This window comes from Xiphias gladius, chromosome 18 (assembly GCF_016859285.1).
Source record: "Xiphias gladius isolate SHS-SW01 ecotype Sanya breed wild chromosome 18, ASM1685928v1, whole genome shotgun sequence".
Taxonomy (NCBI): domain Eukaryota; kingdom Metazoa; phylum Chordata; class Actinopteri; order Istiophoriformes; family Xiphiidae; genus Xiphias; species Xiphias gladius.
Genome location: NC_053417.1, coordinates 22,810,505 through 22,829,410, shown reverse-complemented (window position 1 = coordinate 22,829,410; position 18,906 = coordinate 22,810,505). Strand labels below are relative to the sequence as shown.

General features: G+C 45.4%; 1 protein-coding gene across 1 annotated transcript in view; it reads right to left on the bottom strand.

The window, feature by feature from the left end:
• The window catches only part of camta1a (calmodulin binding transcription activator 1a), a 279,419-nt gene that overhangs the window by 4,085 nt on the left and 256,428 nt on the right, over positions 1-18,906 (bottom strand). Inside the window, exons 11-22 of the mRNA XM_040152963.1 lie at positions 6,818-6,928; positions 6,732-6,781; positions 6,357-6,553; positions 6,170-6,248; positions 5,654-6,002; positions 5,028-5,503; positions 4,036-4,214; positions 3,433-3,676; positions 2,464-2,535; positions 1,894-2,093; positions 1,432-1,506; positions 1,027-1,057 (exon numbers count right to left, since the gene is read on the bottom strand). Of these exons, the coding sequence (XP_040008897.1) occupies positions 1,027-1,057; positions 1,432-1,506; positions 1,894-2,093; positions 2,464-2,535; positions 3,433-3,676; positions 4,036-4,214; positions 5,028-5,503; positions 5,654-6,002; positions 6,170-6,248; positions 6,357-6,553; positions 6,732-6,781; positions 6,818-6,928 (2,063 nt within the window). The remainder of the gene's footprint in view (positions 1-1,026; positions 1,058-1,431; positions 1,507-1,893; positions 2,094-2,463; positions 2,536-3,432; positions 3,677-4,035; positions 4,215-5,027; positions 5,504-5,653; positions 6,003-6,169; positions 6,249-6,356; positions 6,554-6,731; positions 6,782-6,817; positions 6,929-18,906) is intronic.

Sequence of the window (18,906 nt, the reverse complement as noted above, 5' to 3'; positions counted from 1 at the left end):
ACAGTGCAGCAGACAAGCCTGCCATAAGAGGTGGTTACATCAACAATCTCATCTGTTATGAAAACACGGTGCCCTAATTTAGGACAGTTAAAAGCAGATATGAAAAGAGTAAAAACAGGTAAACAGGAACGTCAACAGCAAGGAGGTTAAAGATTTGTGAAAATAATCAAATGCTCAAACTTCTATACATGCTATATATGGTGTTTGTAGCTTTTTCCCATTCAGCTGTTTCTTTTTGTATGTAGCTTTTCAATTTGTTTCTTTTTTATGAACCAATGGGCATATTACATTCAACAGTTTGACACAGTTTTTTGGAAATTAAAGGGGATAAGTTCCCCTCTCAGTCTGTTGAGTGGCTAGAAACAGGACACACAGCCAGTCAGACAGACAGACAACTACTTGAGAAACAGCAGGCCCATAGCATGCCTAAAGGTAGAAGAGCAAGGCCCATAGTTGTCACCACTTGTCATGCAGCAGAATAAAAGATGATCGAGAAAAAGCCTCCCGTTCTCTCAAACTGGCTATCTGCAAAACCACACGAAACCAAAATTTAAAATAAAAAAACAATCATGAACAAAAAGTAATTTCCAAGGAGAGAAAGACAGAGATAAAGAGAGTCAGAGAAGTGTCTGTTAAGTGTTGCAGTGATATTGTCATCCATAAGCATTTTGTTAGTTAGAGATAGGTTCTGCTCTAAATCTGAGCTTCTCAGTCCACCTGTGGCTCCAGTTGGCAGCCTTCATGCAAGCAGGCATCAAGCAACAGTGATGGAGAAGGAGGCAGCGTGGGTGGAGGGGTGGGAGAGAGAGAGCAGAAGAGAGAATCAGAGTGAGGGAAGGAAAGAGAGAATGCGAAGGCCGAGACCCCAGGAGGAGATAATTGTATTATTAAAGAGTGAGAGGGAGAGACAGAGGGGGAGTTAAGAGGGAGAAAGGGGAGTACAGAATAAACAGAGCAAGAGAGAGAGAGAGAGAGAGAGAGAGAGAGAGAGAGAGGCACGAACTGAGTTGCTGAGGCTGCACTCACCCGCTTGAACAGTCTATGGTCCATCAAGGGGCTTGGCATAAACAGCAAAACAATACCAGACAGCTATTAGCACACAGTAGGCACTGTGAAGGAGGGGGCGAGGATAGGTGGGGGCCAAATACAGTGGAGGGGGAGGGAGGTGGAGCTTAGGTGTTGGAGACACATTTCTAACCACCCAATTTTTCCAACAAAAGTAAATCAAACACATCACACCGAATAAAGAGAATGGTTTAGAGATGGCAAAATTAGGAAATTAGTGGTAGTTTCTACAATTTCTTACCCATTAACTCAATGGCATATTATTCTCTTAGACCGTGAACCAACCATTGAAGTTTTGTTTCGCCTATGTAAAAGTTTGTGTATATATGAGTATGTTAGTATTTGTTAGTCAGTGTCGGGGTCTACCTGTGGCGACAGCGGCGTAGGAACCTCATGATCTTCCTGGCAGCCTGATCCTGCCTCTTTGTGAGCAGACTACCTCTATAAAACACCAGATAGATGACAGGGTTATACTGTTTGTAGAGCAGCAGTTGAAGACTGGCACACATTTCTGTGAATATTAATTTAAGTCAGTGTTTATCAGGGTTCTATTGCAAAACAGTCTAATCATTTTGAAACACAAAAATTCATGACAAGACACTGACTATTCATCAGCTCTATAATCGTCATAAATGACTTGCCCATAATAATAGAATGTCCATAAATGACTTAAGGCACCGCTTCTCCTTCAACAACTCCAATAACTTAACTCTTGCAATTAGTTTTGTAATAGGTAGCATGACAAAGTGGTATCTTCATTAAACCAGCTGTCTCTATCAGGATTAGCATATTCCAGTATTTGGCCTTTACATGTGGCTGAGTATCTACCTCAGTTTGTGCTGCACCAGGGCAGCAGCTGCCCCACGGTGGTGGGGCTTCAGCCTGCCAAACTCCTTGTAGCTGCGGTAGTATTGCTGAATGAGCACGGCGGCCCTCCTGCTCTGCTGGAACTTCTTCTGTTCATGGTAGCTGCGAAATTTACTCTGGATAAGGATGGCGGCCTGCGTCATCTTCTTATAAAGTGCATACTGTTGACCAGAGCAAAACAATATGTCATGCTTTGCCGTGTGTGAGTGCCGCAATGGTGCTATGGGCTCAGGCTGGAGTAGAGGAACACAGTCTGAAGTTTGGCAATGAATTCAGCTGCTGGTAGTGAAAATGTTTTACCTTCAAGGCTATCCATGTTAGCTTGTAAACAGAAAAAGGGAAAGACTGTGAATGATGCACTAACATGTCCTAATATTCACCAAAACTCTGTTGAATATAAAAATGTTGAAAGCAGAGTATTAAGATAGTTAATTCATAGACCTGCCTCCATAAAGACCGTAATATACACTAATAAATTAATCAATCAATCAATTTCAAATCAGGAACACTTCAACACTTTGTGGTACCTACCTGTTTGTATTTCTTGTAACAACGTTGAATAACAGCAGCAGCTACTTCCTGTTGCTCTCGGAGCGGCCGTCCCTGTTGGAGAGTAGAGTGGGATAGGTCAGAGGTCACAGTAGAACCTGCATTTCGCCACAAACGAAATTAGTTGCTCTGTCAAGTCTCGCTGAGGTTTCCTGATGGCTGGCAAATGAATGCCACCCTGGAATGAGTTCACCCCTGGTGGACCGGCCCCCATGTGAGCAGTGGGGAGGAGGAGGCAAGCTGTGGAGCGACAGAGAGCCAAAGGTCCACCTCAGTTTCAGCCGGCACAATAGAGGACTGTGAACAACAGCGAAAAGTTTGTCATATGAAAACTCGTGTAGCTGGGGTGTGGGTAGCAAGTTGAGGGATGGGATCGGGCAGGGGGAACAGGACTGGTGTGTAGAGAGCTAGTTATAAACAGGCAAGTAGCAGGCTCCAAACACCTAACTGAGAGGGAGAGGGACAGTGAGAGAGAGAGAGAGACAGAGAGACAGAGAGATGAGAACATAAACTTAATTGTGTCTAATTAGAGTAGGGATACAGGGGACAATGCATCGTTCCTCTAAGCAAGGCCATGCTCTGCTCAAGCCACCTTCCCATGCTGAAACCACAGGGACATATCTGTATTTCTTTGTTTTTGTTGTCATGTGTATATGAGCAGAGAAACAGAGGATGAGACAGAAACAGAGGTAGAAAAATGTGAATAATATTAAGCGTGATTAGAAACATTATATCTCCAGATGAAGATGCTGATGAACCGTATTACAACCATGAATTTTACAGCAAAAATCAGAGCTCCATAGCTTGGAACCAAATAAACACGAACCCTTCAACATCTCCCCAAAAGCCCAAAACAAAACCATCTAATTACTCCAGTCCTAACAGTACAGCCCTGCCCCGCTGTGGGCTGCAGTACACCAAGCATATGTCACCTGAGCGCCAGGCCTGTACCTTGTACTTGCGGAAGGCAGTTTGGACTAGGCGGGCAGCCTCATACAGCTCTCTCTGCTCTGGATCTGACAGAGTCAGCTGGGCCAGGTCTCGCTCCACTTTGCTGTTGGAGGCATTGATGAACTCACTCCAGTCAGCTGGGGATGGGAGTGTGGACCTCTCCAGGGAGCCCTCTCTCAGCGGAGACCCGCCAGGACTGAGGCTGGGGTTGGACGATGGGGTAAGGGGTTCGTTATAAAGAGATCTGAGGAAAGAAGATGACAAACAAATGTCACTTCTTTTCAGACCTCTGTATTGTTTGTTTATGAATGCTGCTGGGAGTGATTATGCAAGCTTACACAACACCTGTTTACTTAACACTTACACTTCACTCTGACATTAAATTGGCAATGTATGTGTGGCACGAATAAACGTGTACCTCAGTGTTCATTTTTACCCCCCACCCATTTTATTCAAACAAAGTAGTAACCTAGGACAATACCACAGTGGAACAAAGCATAGAAAAAAGGATGAATACCTCTGCAGTGAGGAAGACACACACGCTGTACGCACACCCACATGCCGTCTATGCAATATGCATATCTGCTGTCCCCTGCCCCTTACCGTAAGTGTATGATGCTCGGCAGCTGTTCCACATCTCCCAAGTAGTTGGCCAGCCAGTTCATGGTGTTGCTGACCCCTGACGTATCTAAGGGCACAGAGTCTGCAGAGGTGAAGTTCTCCCTCTTGATTCTCTCTGGCGTTGCTTCAATGATATGCTCTGCCAGAGTCATCATGTTTACCTGTTTTGTTGAGACAAACAAACATGACTGAGGAGAGGATTTGCTTTGTCAGAGTTTACCACTATATGTAGTATATGTTAAGAAACAACGTAGTTTGGTGATTGTGCATGGTCTTGACAAGCAGGTTTAATTTTCTCACTCTATGGTAAAAATGTTGGATCTAATGTCAAGGGAGAGAGTAATAATGATGAGAATGATATTGTTGCAGGCTAAAATTTCTAATAAAGCACTTCATCAACTGGAGGAGTAGTTAGACTGAGATGGATGGCTGAAATAATATCTTGGCTACTGAAGTGGATCAATTGAGAGTTTATTATGCAGTGATGGTCATTAACAGAGTGCCAGGTTGGCCTGCTGTGTGTCGCCTACCCAATGCAGAGGGTGGATGTAAAAAAGGTGGCAATGCACTGTTATGTCCAATTTAAATGTCATCTTGCCATGCTTTCTTCACTGGTGACTTTGTAGGTCTTATGCATGCCACTTCAAAAACTGGTGCCATCAAAATATCCATATCACGTCCTCGCTCTGATAGTGCACATGCTTTACCGTATATGCAAAACTTTCTATAGCTATTTGTATGTAAGGCTTTGCATTTTCTGTTTTCATCAACTTTAACAAAAACAGTGTTTTAAAATTGAGAAGATCACTTAGCACTGCCACTTTTCAGCTTGACTGGTATACCATTTTTGTGATGCAGTCATTTACTTCAAAAGCAAAATGTTATGGCCCAAATGAATTCTTTGGCAGTGCTGGTGCCAGGTTCGTCACATATAGGTGATCGAGTACAGTGTTATTATCATTTGTTTTTATTACCTGCAGGTCATCCATCTGTGTGAGACAGTCCTGGTTCTCCAGATCCTCCCGGTAGGATAGCAGTTCCGCTTCAGCCATTTCTCTGTCTGCCATCACAAGCATGCCTAGCTGTTCCCGCTGACGTAACCGGTTGACCAGTTTCTCCTTCCCCAGGCTACTGCTTCCACCGACCCCCAGCGCCTTCCTTCCCAAGCCGCTGCCGGAGAAACTCTCTCTCGAGGTCCATCTGGCTGTCCCTGTGCTGCCTCCCGTAGCAAGGCCCTTGTCTGAGCTCAGGCCTTCTGAGGACAGGCTCTTGGGGCTAGAGGACAGCTTGTGGAGCTGTTGCTGCTCCAGGCTCAGAGGAACAGACATGGCCTTGTCAGGCCGACTCTGAAAGAGTTCTGGGTTGGGTTTATGTTTTTTAGCTAGTGGGAGATCTCTTTGGCCCTCGCTGCTGTAGTAGTTGGAGGGCTCTGACCTGGGCCTTCTTAAGTCTGCAAAAAACAGAACATGTGACAATTAGCTGCATAACACACTAACACTGACTTTGTTTGTCATACACTAACAGGGAATAGGGGATCTTCTAGTCAGTGACTTTTCTTCTGAGTGTAAGAGACATGCAAAAAAGATCCAGGTCTACTGACCTGGATTGAGGCTGGTGGTGCTGGATGTGGTTGTAGTGTTGGCAGGACCTCCTTTCTTGCCGCTTGGTGCAACTACACTGTCGTTTGCCCAGCTGACCATCCAGCTGTCTGTGGTGGGAGCATCAGGGCCCGGGGAGAAAGACATGCGAGTTGTGGGTGGTAGAGGGGCTGGTGGCTGCTGCTCTTCCCTCTGTAGCTGCTCCAGACATTCAGCCAATTTGGTATGGCCACGAGAGCGGGCAATTGACAGGGGTAAGCGGCCTAGGGAATCTGGTATGGCTAGGGCACGTCTGTCCCACTTGTACAGGACCACTGCCGCCTCCAGGTGACCCAGTGCACACGCCCACATCTGGATGGAAAACGGAAAGATAAGAAAAGGCAGAGAAATGGAATTAGGGGGTTTCATTACACTGGACTGTTAAAGTCTACACCTACTACAGGTTTCTCTCACAACAGACCACGCAAACTAGGATTTTCTTCATTCTTGCTAAAAGATGTTAACTTTAACTCTCTTACCAGAGGCGTGCACGAGAAGTGATCAACATTCAGAGGGTCCACTTCTAACTCCAAATCAATACTATCAGCATGCTTGGTGCTGGATGGAAGAGAGAAAACAATCAGCAACCCACTGCCATTTGGTGCGGTACACACCAATTACAAACCAAAGCACCATTTCACAGTATCTAGAGTACTTTGTTCTCACCGCCACTTGATGAGTGTCTGGATGAGGGTGGCATAGCCCTGGCCTGCAGCCAGGTGAAGGAGTGTCATGCCTCTGAAGGTCTTGGAGTGGATTAGGTGTTTGGACTTGGCCCAGCAGGCTCTGCTCATCATCTTCTCACAGACAACCACGACACGGCTCTCAAAGGAGCTGCTTGCTTGCATCTGGCCAGATACACACTCACATACACAGACGAGCAAGTCGTTATTGGTTGTTCTCAATTCCTCTTTAACAAGAAAAATCACTCACTTCTCAATCATTCAATCAATAACAAAACAATGTGCTTGCTACGCATCGTCACATGTAATATGATTGTCTTAATGCACAACCTATGAAAAGCGTGATGTGGCTTTTTACCTGTGACTGGCTGTTGATGCCTCCCCCTCCCCCTCCTCCGCCTCCTCCCCCTCCCCCTCCGCCTCCACCTGTCCCCCCTGTTCCACCCCCAGCTCCACCACTCCCTGCGCTGCTCGGCTGCTGGTGGCTGGCCATCTCCGCCATCCTCCTCTCCATCTGCTCCAAGCGCTCCAGGATAGACATTCTGAACTGGTTATCTGAGCAAACAGTGGGACACAGAAGAAGAGCACGTCAGCACACAAGTAGCATCCAGTGTGCAAATTTTAAAAAAAATGTTTGTCTTTGCTGTTAGCGGCATAAACAACCCTGTGTCCTGACAAGACAAATTATCACAAAGTACGCACCACAAGCTGCAGCTAATATGTTCCTCTGAGCAGCATTAACCCTGTCGCAGTGACTTGGGGCTTAAAATCATGAGGCGTGCAATCAACACTTGCACAAATGTAATAAACTAATTTCTGAGATGCTGCAAAACTGATGGCAAGTTCGTTTCAGCTATAACACACAAAACCCTGATAATCATTATCAATCTCTACAGAATGTCAGTGAAAAACAATAGCATCAATCAACAACCATTGGCGTTACTAAAATAACCTTTCAGGCCCATCAATCATCTGCTAACGGCTCCCATCACTAAACTCCTGCCGCCATCTCTCCTGCACCACTCTAACACAGCCCCAGCAGGCGAGTACAGGTTGAATGATCGGCAAATGAGTGGGGACATGTTTAATGCGTCCACCCTTTCACACAGGGCTTCAGACATGCTCTGGGGGAGTGTGCAGCTGAAGGCCCTCTCCAGCTGATTAAGTACAGCCTATTATGGCTAAGGAGTCCCAGCCCACCCCCCTTTCCATGCGCCTGTATGGTAAGAGGACCACAAGGCTGACAGTACTAAATCAATCACAACTTGCACCTATCCAGAGTCCTTGAAAACCCAGCCTTTCCTTACATCAAGATGGATGGAGTTGCATAAGACATAGAGTAATAATAGAGTTTCTACAGGATGCTTAAGAGGCGACTACTGTTTTGTACCCTGTGTCAAAGTGGTTGTATGGGTTGTCTCAGCACAAGTTTTCAGCCCTGCAACAAGAAAAGGTCATTTCTATATAAGAAACACAGAATATGCTGCATAATTCAAACCCAATTGAGCAAAGTGCAGAGCAAATGACTTCTAAAGACTACACATATTTAAATTTACTGAAACAAGCACAAAAAATAAACAGGGTGTAAGTGAGAAAAATTAGCAGACTGTAAAATGGCCCTGCAGGTTTTAATCTCTGCAAAAAATGTATTTGAGTAACTAATATTGAGTCCAAACACTTACAAACACTGAAATTTATACTTGCTGCAATATGTTCACGTGAGATTACAAGACCCCCCCCCCCTCACCTACACACTGAAAAACAACAAACACTTGCGAGTATGAGTGAGCATGCAGACACACAAGCACACACACAAACACACAGAAAGTATGCTGTGTACAGACAGTGGAATGGGATGGGCACAGAGAGCCCACTGCAGCAGGGAGTATAGAAGACTGCATTAGCATTCCCCATTTAGCCACTACGAGGCCGTTTCTGTGGCAACCTGCTGCCGAGCGGTAACTAGGCGACAGGAACATGGCTGTGTGTGTATGGTCTGCCTGCGTGCTATTGGCTAATTGATGAAGGGGAGGAGAAGGACTCAGTACACCAGCAAAAAAAAAAAAAAAAAAAAATGGTGAGAGAAAGGCAAACGATGAAAAAATAGAGTCTATAAATCTTCTTTGCTGTGCTTTTGTGTACTCTGCCTACTCGTTTCTCTCATTGGTGACACCGTAGGTAGGAACCTAATGACTCTAAGTGGGGAGCCTTCACAGCACGACCTGGTGACATTTCCGCTTTATGGTACCTTGGCAGTCATGGCTCAGGGCTCCATGGAGAGCTAATGTCACAGTCAAACCTCCTATAAGCCACTGTATAAAGAGGTCAAGTAACTGCTATCACTGGACAGAAAAACCTAATGTCACCGGCCGGTAAATTACTGCTTTCAGCTACAACATGCTGCACTGTGAACAATGGACGTGGAGGACAGCGTTGAGGTCTCTGCCTTCGATCAATGGGTGTGCTATAGACTGTGTAATTGAGCATGCTTTCAGATCAGCAGATCACGCTCACACCGAGCAGGTTGGTGTGTTTGCCATGTTTCTTCCTATGTGGGAACCATCTTGAGGCAGGTGAAGTGAAGAGTTGACAGCCTGTTACAGACTGAGTGCGTGTGTCAAGAGGGGAGTCTGAGGGTTGAGATAGGTCACAGCACTACAACCTGCCTTGGCATGAGGCTATGCTGTTCCTCTCCCTCTGGCTTACAGGTGGGGAAAGATGTAGACAGAGAGATGAAGGGAGAGAGGGGATAGTTAGCAGTAGGCTGACATGTCTTTGTTCAGACCCAGTGCTGCAGTGTGCTGCAGTGCAGATGATGTCATCTCCACCTGCTGCCTGCTGCTCCAAATGCGATGCACGTCCACTGCAGAGGGAGGATGGGAGCAGAGACGAATGGGAGGAGAGAGGGAGGAGACAGGGAAGGTGAGCAGCCAAACAGAACCGTAACAACATGGTGACGTTGTTAATGCACTCCCATTCTCCGGTTTACTCCCTTGTGACGTTGTGTGGCAGCAGACGTGGTCACTCTCACACATTTAGGGTGGACTGTGACATGCTATTTTAAAAAGCAACGGGGTGCAAAAAAATGAGCATTATATTCAAATTTATCTCAAAATATATTATCATTAGATTTTGAACACTTGAATGAAAGGGGACTAGTTAACCAAAGTGTAAAATTACAGCTGTCGTGACACAAGTATGCCTTCCACAGCCATGCTAAGTTTCTGTGGATGAGCCCAGTCCCCTCGCTTTTGGAGATTTATTATACGTCTTCCCCATGCTTTCGGTGCTCTATTCCCCCTGCAGGTCTTGGACACTTGCTAACTTTCCCCATCCAAATTGGTTAAGAAAAACACGAAAGGGGAGAGAGCTCCTCCCTCTCCTGAGTAAAAACCTACACTTATTTTCAGGCTCTATATGTTCTCTCACACTTCTGTCTACCTGAACTCGTCTCTGGTGTGGGTTATCCTGTAGAGTGTTGAGTTGTATCTAGTGAGTTATTTTAATGAGAGCAGCTAACAGAGTTAAGAGTGAACGTTTTTTTTCCCTGTACAGTCTGTTACATAAAAATTAGAGTCTTTTGAGTCCTTTTGAAATTACAGTGACTATGTGGCTAAATGACTTGTCTCCCCTTAGAAGTGAGAGGGAAAACCTCTCACCTCTTGGACGAAAGCCTGGAGAGGATGGGAAAATACCACACTTAAGGATGTTTTAATAGCGTAACAGTTGCCTAAGCTACAAAGGGAACTCTATGCACCAAGAATGTGAAAAAACACCCATGTAACACCCTGTGACAGGAGGTCTGGAAACTTCAATGACCGATAACCCAAGTCAGCAATTTTGTCACTTGCCTTGGGGCCAACGCTCATTACTGTAAATTTCTAGTGTTGTAATTGTGAGACCCACCAGACACTGGCCTGCGACTGGTCCCGTAAAACAGATAAAGAAGCTGGGCTCCGTAGGGAGTGACAAGTCTAGTTTGGGAAGTCAGTTTTGCAGAGTCAGAAGTGTTTCTTAGCATGTGATGACTCTTCGCTTGTCACTGTGGCACTGCTGTTGCTTCTCATTAACTTCTCTAAAAGGACACAGGTGTCCTCTAAGAGAATCAGAGAGCACGGGATGCATGCACCTGAATTGATTGCATTGTGTTTCAAGCCACATAATGTCACTGCCCTGCCCAATATGACCTGTCTTATCTCTGGGACGTGGCAGCAGCTCCTCATGAGACAGGCTGACATACAGACGGATAAGGGAAGGAAGGAACAGGGCTGTTTATTGACATGCAGTGGAGCACAGTGGGAGTGAGAACAGTCTGAAGGGAGGAAGAAGACAGCAGGAGAAATTACAGGTAAGGATAGGGCAAGGATGAAGTGAGATGAGATGAGAGGACAGGAGGAAGGTGATGGCGAGGGGGGAGAAAGAGGGCAGGAGAGGAAAAGGGCAGGAGAGAGAGGACACACCAAGGCAGAGGCTGTCATTGAAACAGGCTGAAGAATCAGGTTAACAGGCAGCAAAAGGCTGCTTGTCTGTCCCTACTTGGAAGTGTCAAGGATGAGGGCAAGAGGAGAACTCTTTTTTCATTATTGGAGCTCCATTATCTTGGAAACGTGGGCGCTTGTGCGCACAAACACTCTTTATTTTCATCCTTGGACCGGTAAAATACTGAGATCAAGTACAAGAAGCTTGTTGTACACAATATCAACACACAGCAGCAGTCAGGGTCTTGAACAAACAATATATACTGAAAGTCACAGCTGAGTCAGAATAACTATGCCTCTGTTTTTCTGATTTTTGATTATGAAACACTTCCTCCGTCCTCAGTAGTCACACACCGTAGTCCTTATTAAAACATCTTTAATCCACATTTCTGAAGCTCTGGTTGAGTTCATGCCAATCAATTTAGCGCCGGACCTCATTAACTCTCCGCAGCCCGTCAACTTCTCACATGTAACCCAGTAGACGGACCCGAAGGCCAGCCTCCCTCTGGGTCTCTGTTTGAGCTGACTGACACGGGCTGGTATTTGCGACCATGCAGAGGAGGAGGCCGGGCCATCTGGCAGCAGCCTTCAGAGCTTGAACGCATGGGTGTCTGTTGACCAAAAGATTTGTTCTACCATTATTATTTTTCCTTCCTTTTTATTCTTCTTATCAGAGTGATAACAGAAGATTTAAACTTTTCAAATAACACGTGATAGAGACATCTTCTGTAGAATCTGTTATGGCATCAAATCTATTTTGAGGATGCCATGTATCCATCCATCCATCTGCTCTACTGCTTATCCTGCTCAGGGATGTGAGGGGCGGAGCGAGAGGCAGGGTACGCTCTAGACAGGTTGTCAATCCATCACAAGGCTAACACACGCAAACCGACAGATGCATTCGCATTCACACCTAGGGGTAAATTAGAGTTTCCAATGCACCTAACCTGTGAGTCTTTGGACTGTTAAGAGGAAACTGGATCACCGGGAGGAAACCCCTCTGATGTGGGGAGAACAATGCAAACACCCAACAAAATAACAAGCAAGGCAAATAAAATGACCACTACAGATCCATACAGATTCAGGTTTGATTTTAGCCATTTTAGTGCTGTAAGAGATGTATTGCTGTTTTCTCTCTGTCGGGTGATTGACCATGTTTTGTATTCCCTGTTCCTCAATCCAAAATAATTTTGTCAGCGGGCAAATGTTCTTATAGCTGTACTGGCCCTGCTTACAACAATTTGCATCCTGTACACAACAGCAGAAATCTTTCACGCACAAGGCAATCAGCTTCGATGTCAACATTTTGATTTAAAGACCAAAAACAAAAGCTATGCCAGCCATTTCGCTTGCAGTATATGAACAAATTACAACAGCAACAGGTGGGTAAAATTATAATATTAGGAAATTATTATGTTCTGTCAGGCAATTCTGAATCCTGACAGCTCCACACAAAAATAGGTTTTTTCTCAACCATATACACAGTTTAATGACTGCAAAATAAGGTCACAGTGCTTGAATGATCCTCCTCTGTTCTGCCACAACGCAGCAGCAGCTCTTAACCTACTGGCATTTGCCCAGCTATATAGGTCAATATGAGTACAGTCTGAATGCTGAATAGATACACTGTGTCACATTGAAGGTAAAATGCCAAGAGTGCACGCCGTGGGGATTTACTGTCATCCGCCATCACACTAATAGAGTGATGCAGTATTGTTTTTTTGTCTTGGAAAGTAGGGTAGTTTGATTTTGTTGCAGGTGTTCAATTGATACAGTAACAAGTACATAACATTAGCTTCCTATTTGCATAAACAACTATAGACTGCTTGACACATGAGCTGCAGGGAGGAGTGCAAATGAGAGATGAGTAGAGAAATAATTTCAAAGATGAATCAATCTGATATAAAACACCACGGCCCAAGGGACAGGACGTCTCCAAAGCTTTCCATTAATAGTAAGACAACACAGTTAGACTGCATACACAGGATTCTCAGCCTGTTCTCCTTTTTTCTCTCAGTCGATTTTAACATGGCACTTAGAAGCACATCTCAGTCTTTTGTCATATATTGGAATATATTATATACTATCTATCTATCGATCTATATATATATAATATATATATATATATATATATATATATATATATATATATATATATATATATATATATATAATATATTGGAATGCTATCTACAGAATATTGTGTACAATTGTAATTTACAACGGGAGAATGGGTATAGATAGAGATTTAGAGCCATTTAAACTTGAATGTGATATAAGTTATGCTTGGTGTGAGACTATTTATATTGCCCCCCCCCCCATTTTAATTTGGTTTTATGACAACTCAGAGGGATACAACTTAACAGCATGAACAGGGACCGAAGCTGAATTTGATAAGCATGTTAGCTGACTGACCCACAAATGCAAAGCATAGCTAACAACATAAACATAAAAGCACTTTCTCTGGTTTATGCTTATTAATATGCAGTACACTTAGCTGAGAATACAGAAAAAACACATTATCCCCTCGTGCTTCATAGCAGACTGGGTCTTGTTTGGACAGAGGTAGGCAGCTGAATGCATATTTTAAAATCACAGCACTGACATATTCTGGCTGATGCACAACATAATGTAACCAAATGCAAGCAACAAACTACAGCTTCAAAAGGGACCAAAGGCTTTACTCAACACCTCTTTGACAGTCCCACCCCAAACTACACACATTAAGCTTCACAACTGTAGAATCCACTGCATGACTATTATATGGGATTGCATTAGATAGACATGCTGTGATTATGTCTACCCACTATATCTTGGACTTAAGTCGATTGTATGGTGGTGAAATATACTGTTGAATAAATAAAGCGCACCAATGTGAGAAAAAAAAAAAAAATCAAGAAATCAAATTAAGAATATTAGAAGTCAGTGACAGAAATGACGTGCTCTCTCCAAATAACTGTTTTTCTTAAACGTCCCCGTCTTTTTAAACCCTGTAGTCTGAGGTAACCCATCACCTCCAGGCATAAGCATTCCTACATCAGTGCTGCTGTTACTGGAACTACTACTATTGATACTGCTCATGGTATTAATATTATGTGTGCTAAGGCAGTAACATTGTTGCCTCTAACATTAGAGCGGGATAATACAAGCTGTTATTTTTTATATTATTGGTACCCTACATCTGCTATACCATGATATCACTTTTAATATTAGTAACAACATTTCCACAGATAATAAGATTCATAGATAGAGAGATAAACAGTCTTTATTGCCCCAGGAGGAAAATTTGTTTTCACAACCCCATGCCCCTACGTGTGTCCCCAAATACACACCCACACATGCACATATCTATTGAACATTCAATTGGGTTTTATTTAGGGCTGCAGTGGCAAAGGGGACAAAACTATAATCAAAGTGAAATGATCATTATTAACATTGCTACCCATGCTGCTTCTGCAGCAAGCACAGGACCACCACAGGGGCCACTATATTGCTAACATTACTACCACTAGTACAACTAAAAGAGGCTACATGCTGTTGTGAAGTTCAGCCAAGATACACACTGTTCCTACTGCTGCCAAACAGACCAGATCAACCAATTTGCATTAAAGTTGCCACAAAACACTGCAATGAATGCAGATGCATTGCACCCATTTAAACATAAAAACGCACTGTGGTGATTCATACAACATTTGCAAAAACCTATTCTACAAGACTTTGCAACTATGGTCTATTGTACTGTGTATTTCACGGGTCTTTTCAGAGGCGACAATATGGGCAATGCATCTCCTTCTACTCACTGAATATAGGAAAACTCAGAACTTCGCTGACGAGCAACAGGTAGACAAATGTATATCTGCAGCCCTCTCCCCTTAAAATATTCTGGAAAGCTCTAAAGCCCAAGCAACGTTTGAGGACCGAACGGGCCTGAGGTGAAGATGCCGTTCGCCGATCTGTGCCGCTGGAAGTTCTCCGCGGCGGCGCTCGGCGGACTACCGTAGCAACGGGGAGTTGCTATACGCTGAACTGCACCTCAACTGCCTCATCGGTCCGAGCCACTGATACGGTCGGCACCGGGCGCAGTCTGAACCACGGAACGCCAGCACAAGCAGATCTCACCGGCGACGACAACCGGAGCAGCGCCGAGGTTATCGGGTTATGCGGCAGCCCTCCGATGCGCTGGACCAGAGCGACTGCCGTACTTTCAACGACACGTGAAACGGCGCAGGCAGCTCGCAAAACACACGGTAACAGTCGAGAGACGGTCCCGAGTCCTCGTAATGTGGAAACCCGGTTCTGCCAAGAGTACCGAGTACTGGAAAACAGGCAGAGGAGAGCCGCAAGTCAACTTCTCTTACGGCTCAAAATGCCAGGAAGTGAAAAATAACATTTTTGTCATCGAAGGCGTCTTGAGGAGTCTCTGATTTCTCCAAGCGCTGGTCGTGAGTCAGGAGTTGGCTACTACCGGCGCCAACTCTCCAGTGTTCTGCAACGAGGCAGAGTCGCACGAAGCACTCGAAGAAGCATGTGGCCAAAACGGACCGTTTATTTAAGACAAACAAACAACAAACAACAAACAAAAATCAAAACTCCCACAGCTACGGCACAGACACGTTTGGACGACACGAAATCACAGTAACTCCGCATGCGGGGTGTTCGGAGAAACGTGGAACTTCCAACTTCTAGTGGCACACACGAGAAAACGCACGGAATCTTCAAAACAAAACAAAACAAACAAACAAAAACAGCCCAAACACAACACCAACACAGCACAGCACAGCACTACAGCCATAGGTTGAACTTAACACTTCTAACCTTCTATTTTATTTTCCATGGGTAGAGTCCACCTCAAAGCCAAAAAAACACTGCCTCTTTTTGGTCTTTTAGGAAATGCAGGTGTCATTCAGTGGCATCCTGACCCAGAGGAGTCCAACCAAAGCTGCATTTCACTCAAACTGCAGTTTTGCCCCCACAGTCTGACGGTCGGGCTATACTGCGTGGTGTTATACGGGAAAGGAAAAAACGAAAATAAATGAAAAATAAAATAAAAACAAATGTATCCTTGGTGTAGACTGGCTCTCAGTCTCAACAGAGCACTCGTCAACAATAGAACAAAGTGAAGGAAGAGAGCGACGTGAGGTGAGGGAGGGAGAGAGAGAGAGCGAGAGAGAGAGGGAGGAAGACCGCTCACTACTCCTCTTCCTCCAGTAGCCCCCTCCTCCTCCTCCTCCTCCTCACTCGTTTCACCTCACACACACACACACACACACACACACACACACTTCCCCGGTGTTTCTAGTAGTCGCTGCCGTACCAGCCTGCAGTAAAATGACAAAATACCGCTGCTAGGAGACGTTGTGCGCACGTGCCGCCGGTAAACAGACTCCCCAATCCCCCCGTTTTGCCGCCTCCTCCTCGAGCCGTGGTCCCGCTTCTCAGAGCTCGCTCCTCATCTCAGTGTTATTTATTATTGGTTATTTCTGGCCTATGATAATAATTTTTTTTTTTTTTTTTTAATTTTTATTCAAATAGCTCCACTCTGCTCGACGCGCTTGTGGCGGTGGATTCAGTTCACAGTGCTCCCGCACGGAGGCTCTCCCGGACTGGCGAGAGTCGGCAGAAAACCGCGCAAAAGACGGGGGGGGCTCGCCTTCTCCCAGCCCAGCTGCCGTCTGAAACTAAATCGTGTTCTGTTTGCGGCGGTTTACCGTGTTTACCCAAACACGCCCACCCCTCCGCTCCTGCATTGTGTGTGTGTGTGTGTGTGTGTGTGCACGGTCTGCCGTTTGTCACGCCGGTGTAGTTACGCTCAGTCGGTACTGTCAATACGCTCCCGTGCACACTAACAGTCAGTATGCCACTATGCGGGGGCTGTCATTTTTGGCAGTTCCCAGCGAGCCTCTCCCGGCTCGGGGTCGTGGGATTTGAGCTCGGGGACTTATTTTGGGGCGGACGGTGAGTGTTCTGCAGCTCCGACAGCCTTTTTTTTTTTTTTTTTTTTTCCCTGTCCTGCCCATGGCTCCGTACCTGCAGTGCTGCAGAGAAAGGCGCCCCTTCCCCCACTCTGCATTATGACAAATCAAGGCAGGCAGGCAGGCAGGCAGGCAGCTGTGCCATTAGCACATGATAGAACGGCGAGTCTTCCGCGGGAGAGCCAACCCACAAAGCTGTAAGGGCCGTGGCACGCCGCTGCAGACTCGGGACAAAATGGCCTATTGCACGGATGACACGTAATGTCAGCAGCCCACAGTCAATCAGGTGACCGACTGTAGGGGTTGAGCAGCGTGAGCTTTGACGGCCACGTTAGGTAACAGGTCTGCTGGCACTCGTGTTTTGGAAGCGGGCTCTTAAATGGCCAGCAGGCTTCACTACACGAGCTGTGCAGATGCTCTTCGCTTCATCCGTCGTGCTTCAAGACTGTGGGTATTATCGACGAGTACGCATACCCCAGTGGCTACATCCCGCCCCACTTCTGAAACGAGTCGTACGGTCTAGATACCACAGTGGAAATTTAACTGCTCAATGATTTCAGGGGGCAAACAATGGCGGGCAAATCAACCCGGACTTATCCTCTAGCAACCTTCGTGGGTTTTAAAGTGCGTCGCCGTCCACCGTGCGCTGGAAGCTGTTGGTCACTCGCGCTTTTGCCACAAGCATTTGCTAAATCCTGGGGGGGGGCACTAATTCTTCGCAGTAATGTGTATGTGATTGGCACACCTCAATATTTCACAGGAAACAATCCTTCCCCTTTGGAAAGGCTAACCCTCTCCCTTGTCTCTCTCTCTCTCACACTCACAGGAATGCACAGAAACTCACCTGGTGCCACATCAGGTGACAGCTTGATATAATGATACATCATTTGTATAAACTTGTTTGGAACAAAGCAAAATGGTATTTATACATCACATTTCCTTTCAAGTATCACACATTCTCAGAGCTGTGTGATCTTCAACTTATTTTATGCTATTTTCAGGTACGGCAAATGCCTTTTTCTAGATAATGTGTCAGACTGTGGATCTCCTGCTCTAATAAGTCTCGCAACAAACGATTTATCAGTAGCCGGATGCAAGAGGGCTAAATTAAGATGAAATCCAGCAGAACTGCAATCGATGATCTTTGTGGGTCGCTTCTTGTCTTCGCCATCCTCAAATACAACATTCCAGATCGCCATGAAACAAATAGTGAGAGAGATAGCAGAAAAGGGGTTAATAGATGTAAGGTAATAGGGTGGGCTGTGTTTTTCCTGTGTTACCCCTGAGACAGCCAGCTCCTCCTTAACCGGTTCTGTGAATGGGCCAGTGAGGCAGTAGGGTATGAATGGCGGAGGGATCCACTGCTACTGCCTTGTATGGGAGCCGCCAGCTCTCGATTACTCACTCCCACTCCCTCAAGGGCCGTCTGCAATGCAGCTGTCCTGTGAGCCTGTGCTTCACAGTGCCCTACTTTATCCTGTCAATGCTGAAGCACTGCAGCAATGCTTTCCCCAGCAGCAGCAGCACACACACACACACACACACACACACACACACACACACACACACACACACAGACACACACACACACACATACACGCATACACAAACATACAATGACTTACACACTCATTATACCCTGCTGAACAGGCCTACAGTAGGTCTTCCGACTCACAGACTTAGCTTGAATTTAGAAACCGAATGGAAATTTGCCAGCCCTGCAGCACCTATTGTTATATGTAGAGGACCTCTAAAATCCTGATCTACCAAAGCTTTCTTACTGTAAGGGGGCCACACATAGCAATTTTAACATTATTTGCAAATAATCATAAACATCAGCGTCCAGATCTGTCACTGCATGTGCACCGCTGGATACACGTCTTACCGGCTGATTGTAACATAGGCAAGATGAGTCAATGGGGATTCTTTCACTGAACGGATCTTAAAATCAAACTCTGAATATGACGTGGTATTAAATTTGCACATCTCAGAACAACAGGCTGCAAAGTTTTAGCACAACAGAGTTAACACTCAAATCAGTTTCTCTTGGGTAATACCAAGTGGGGCTGAACAGCATGGTTGA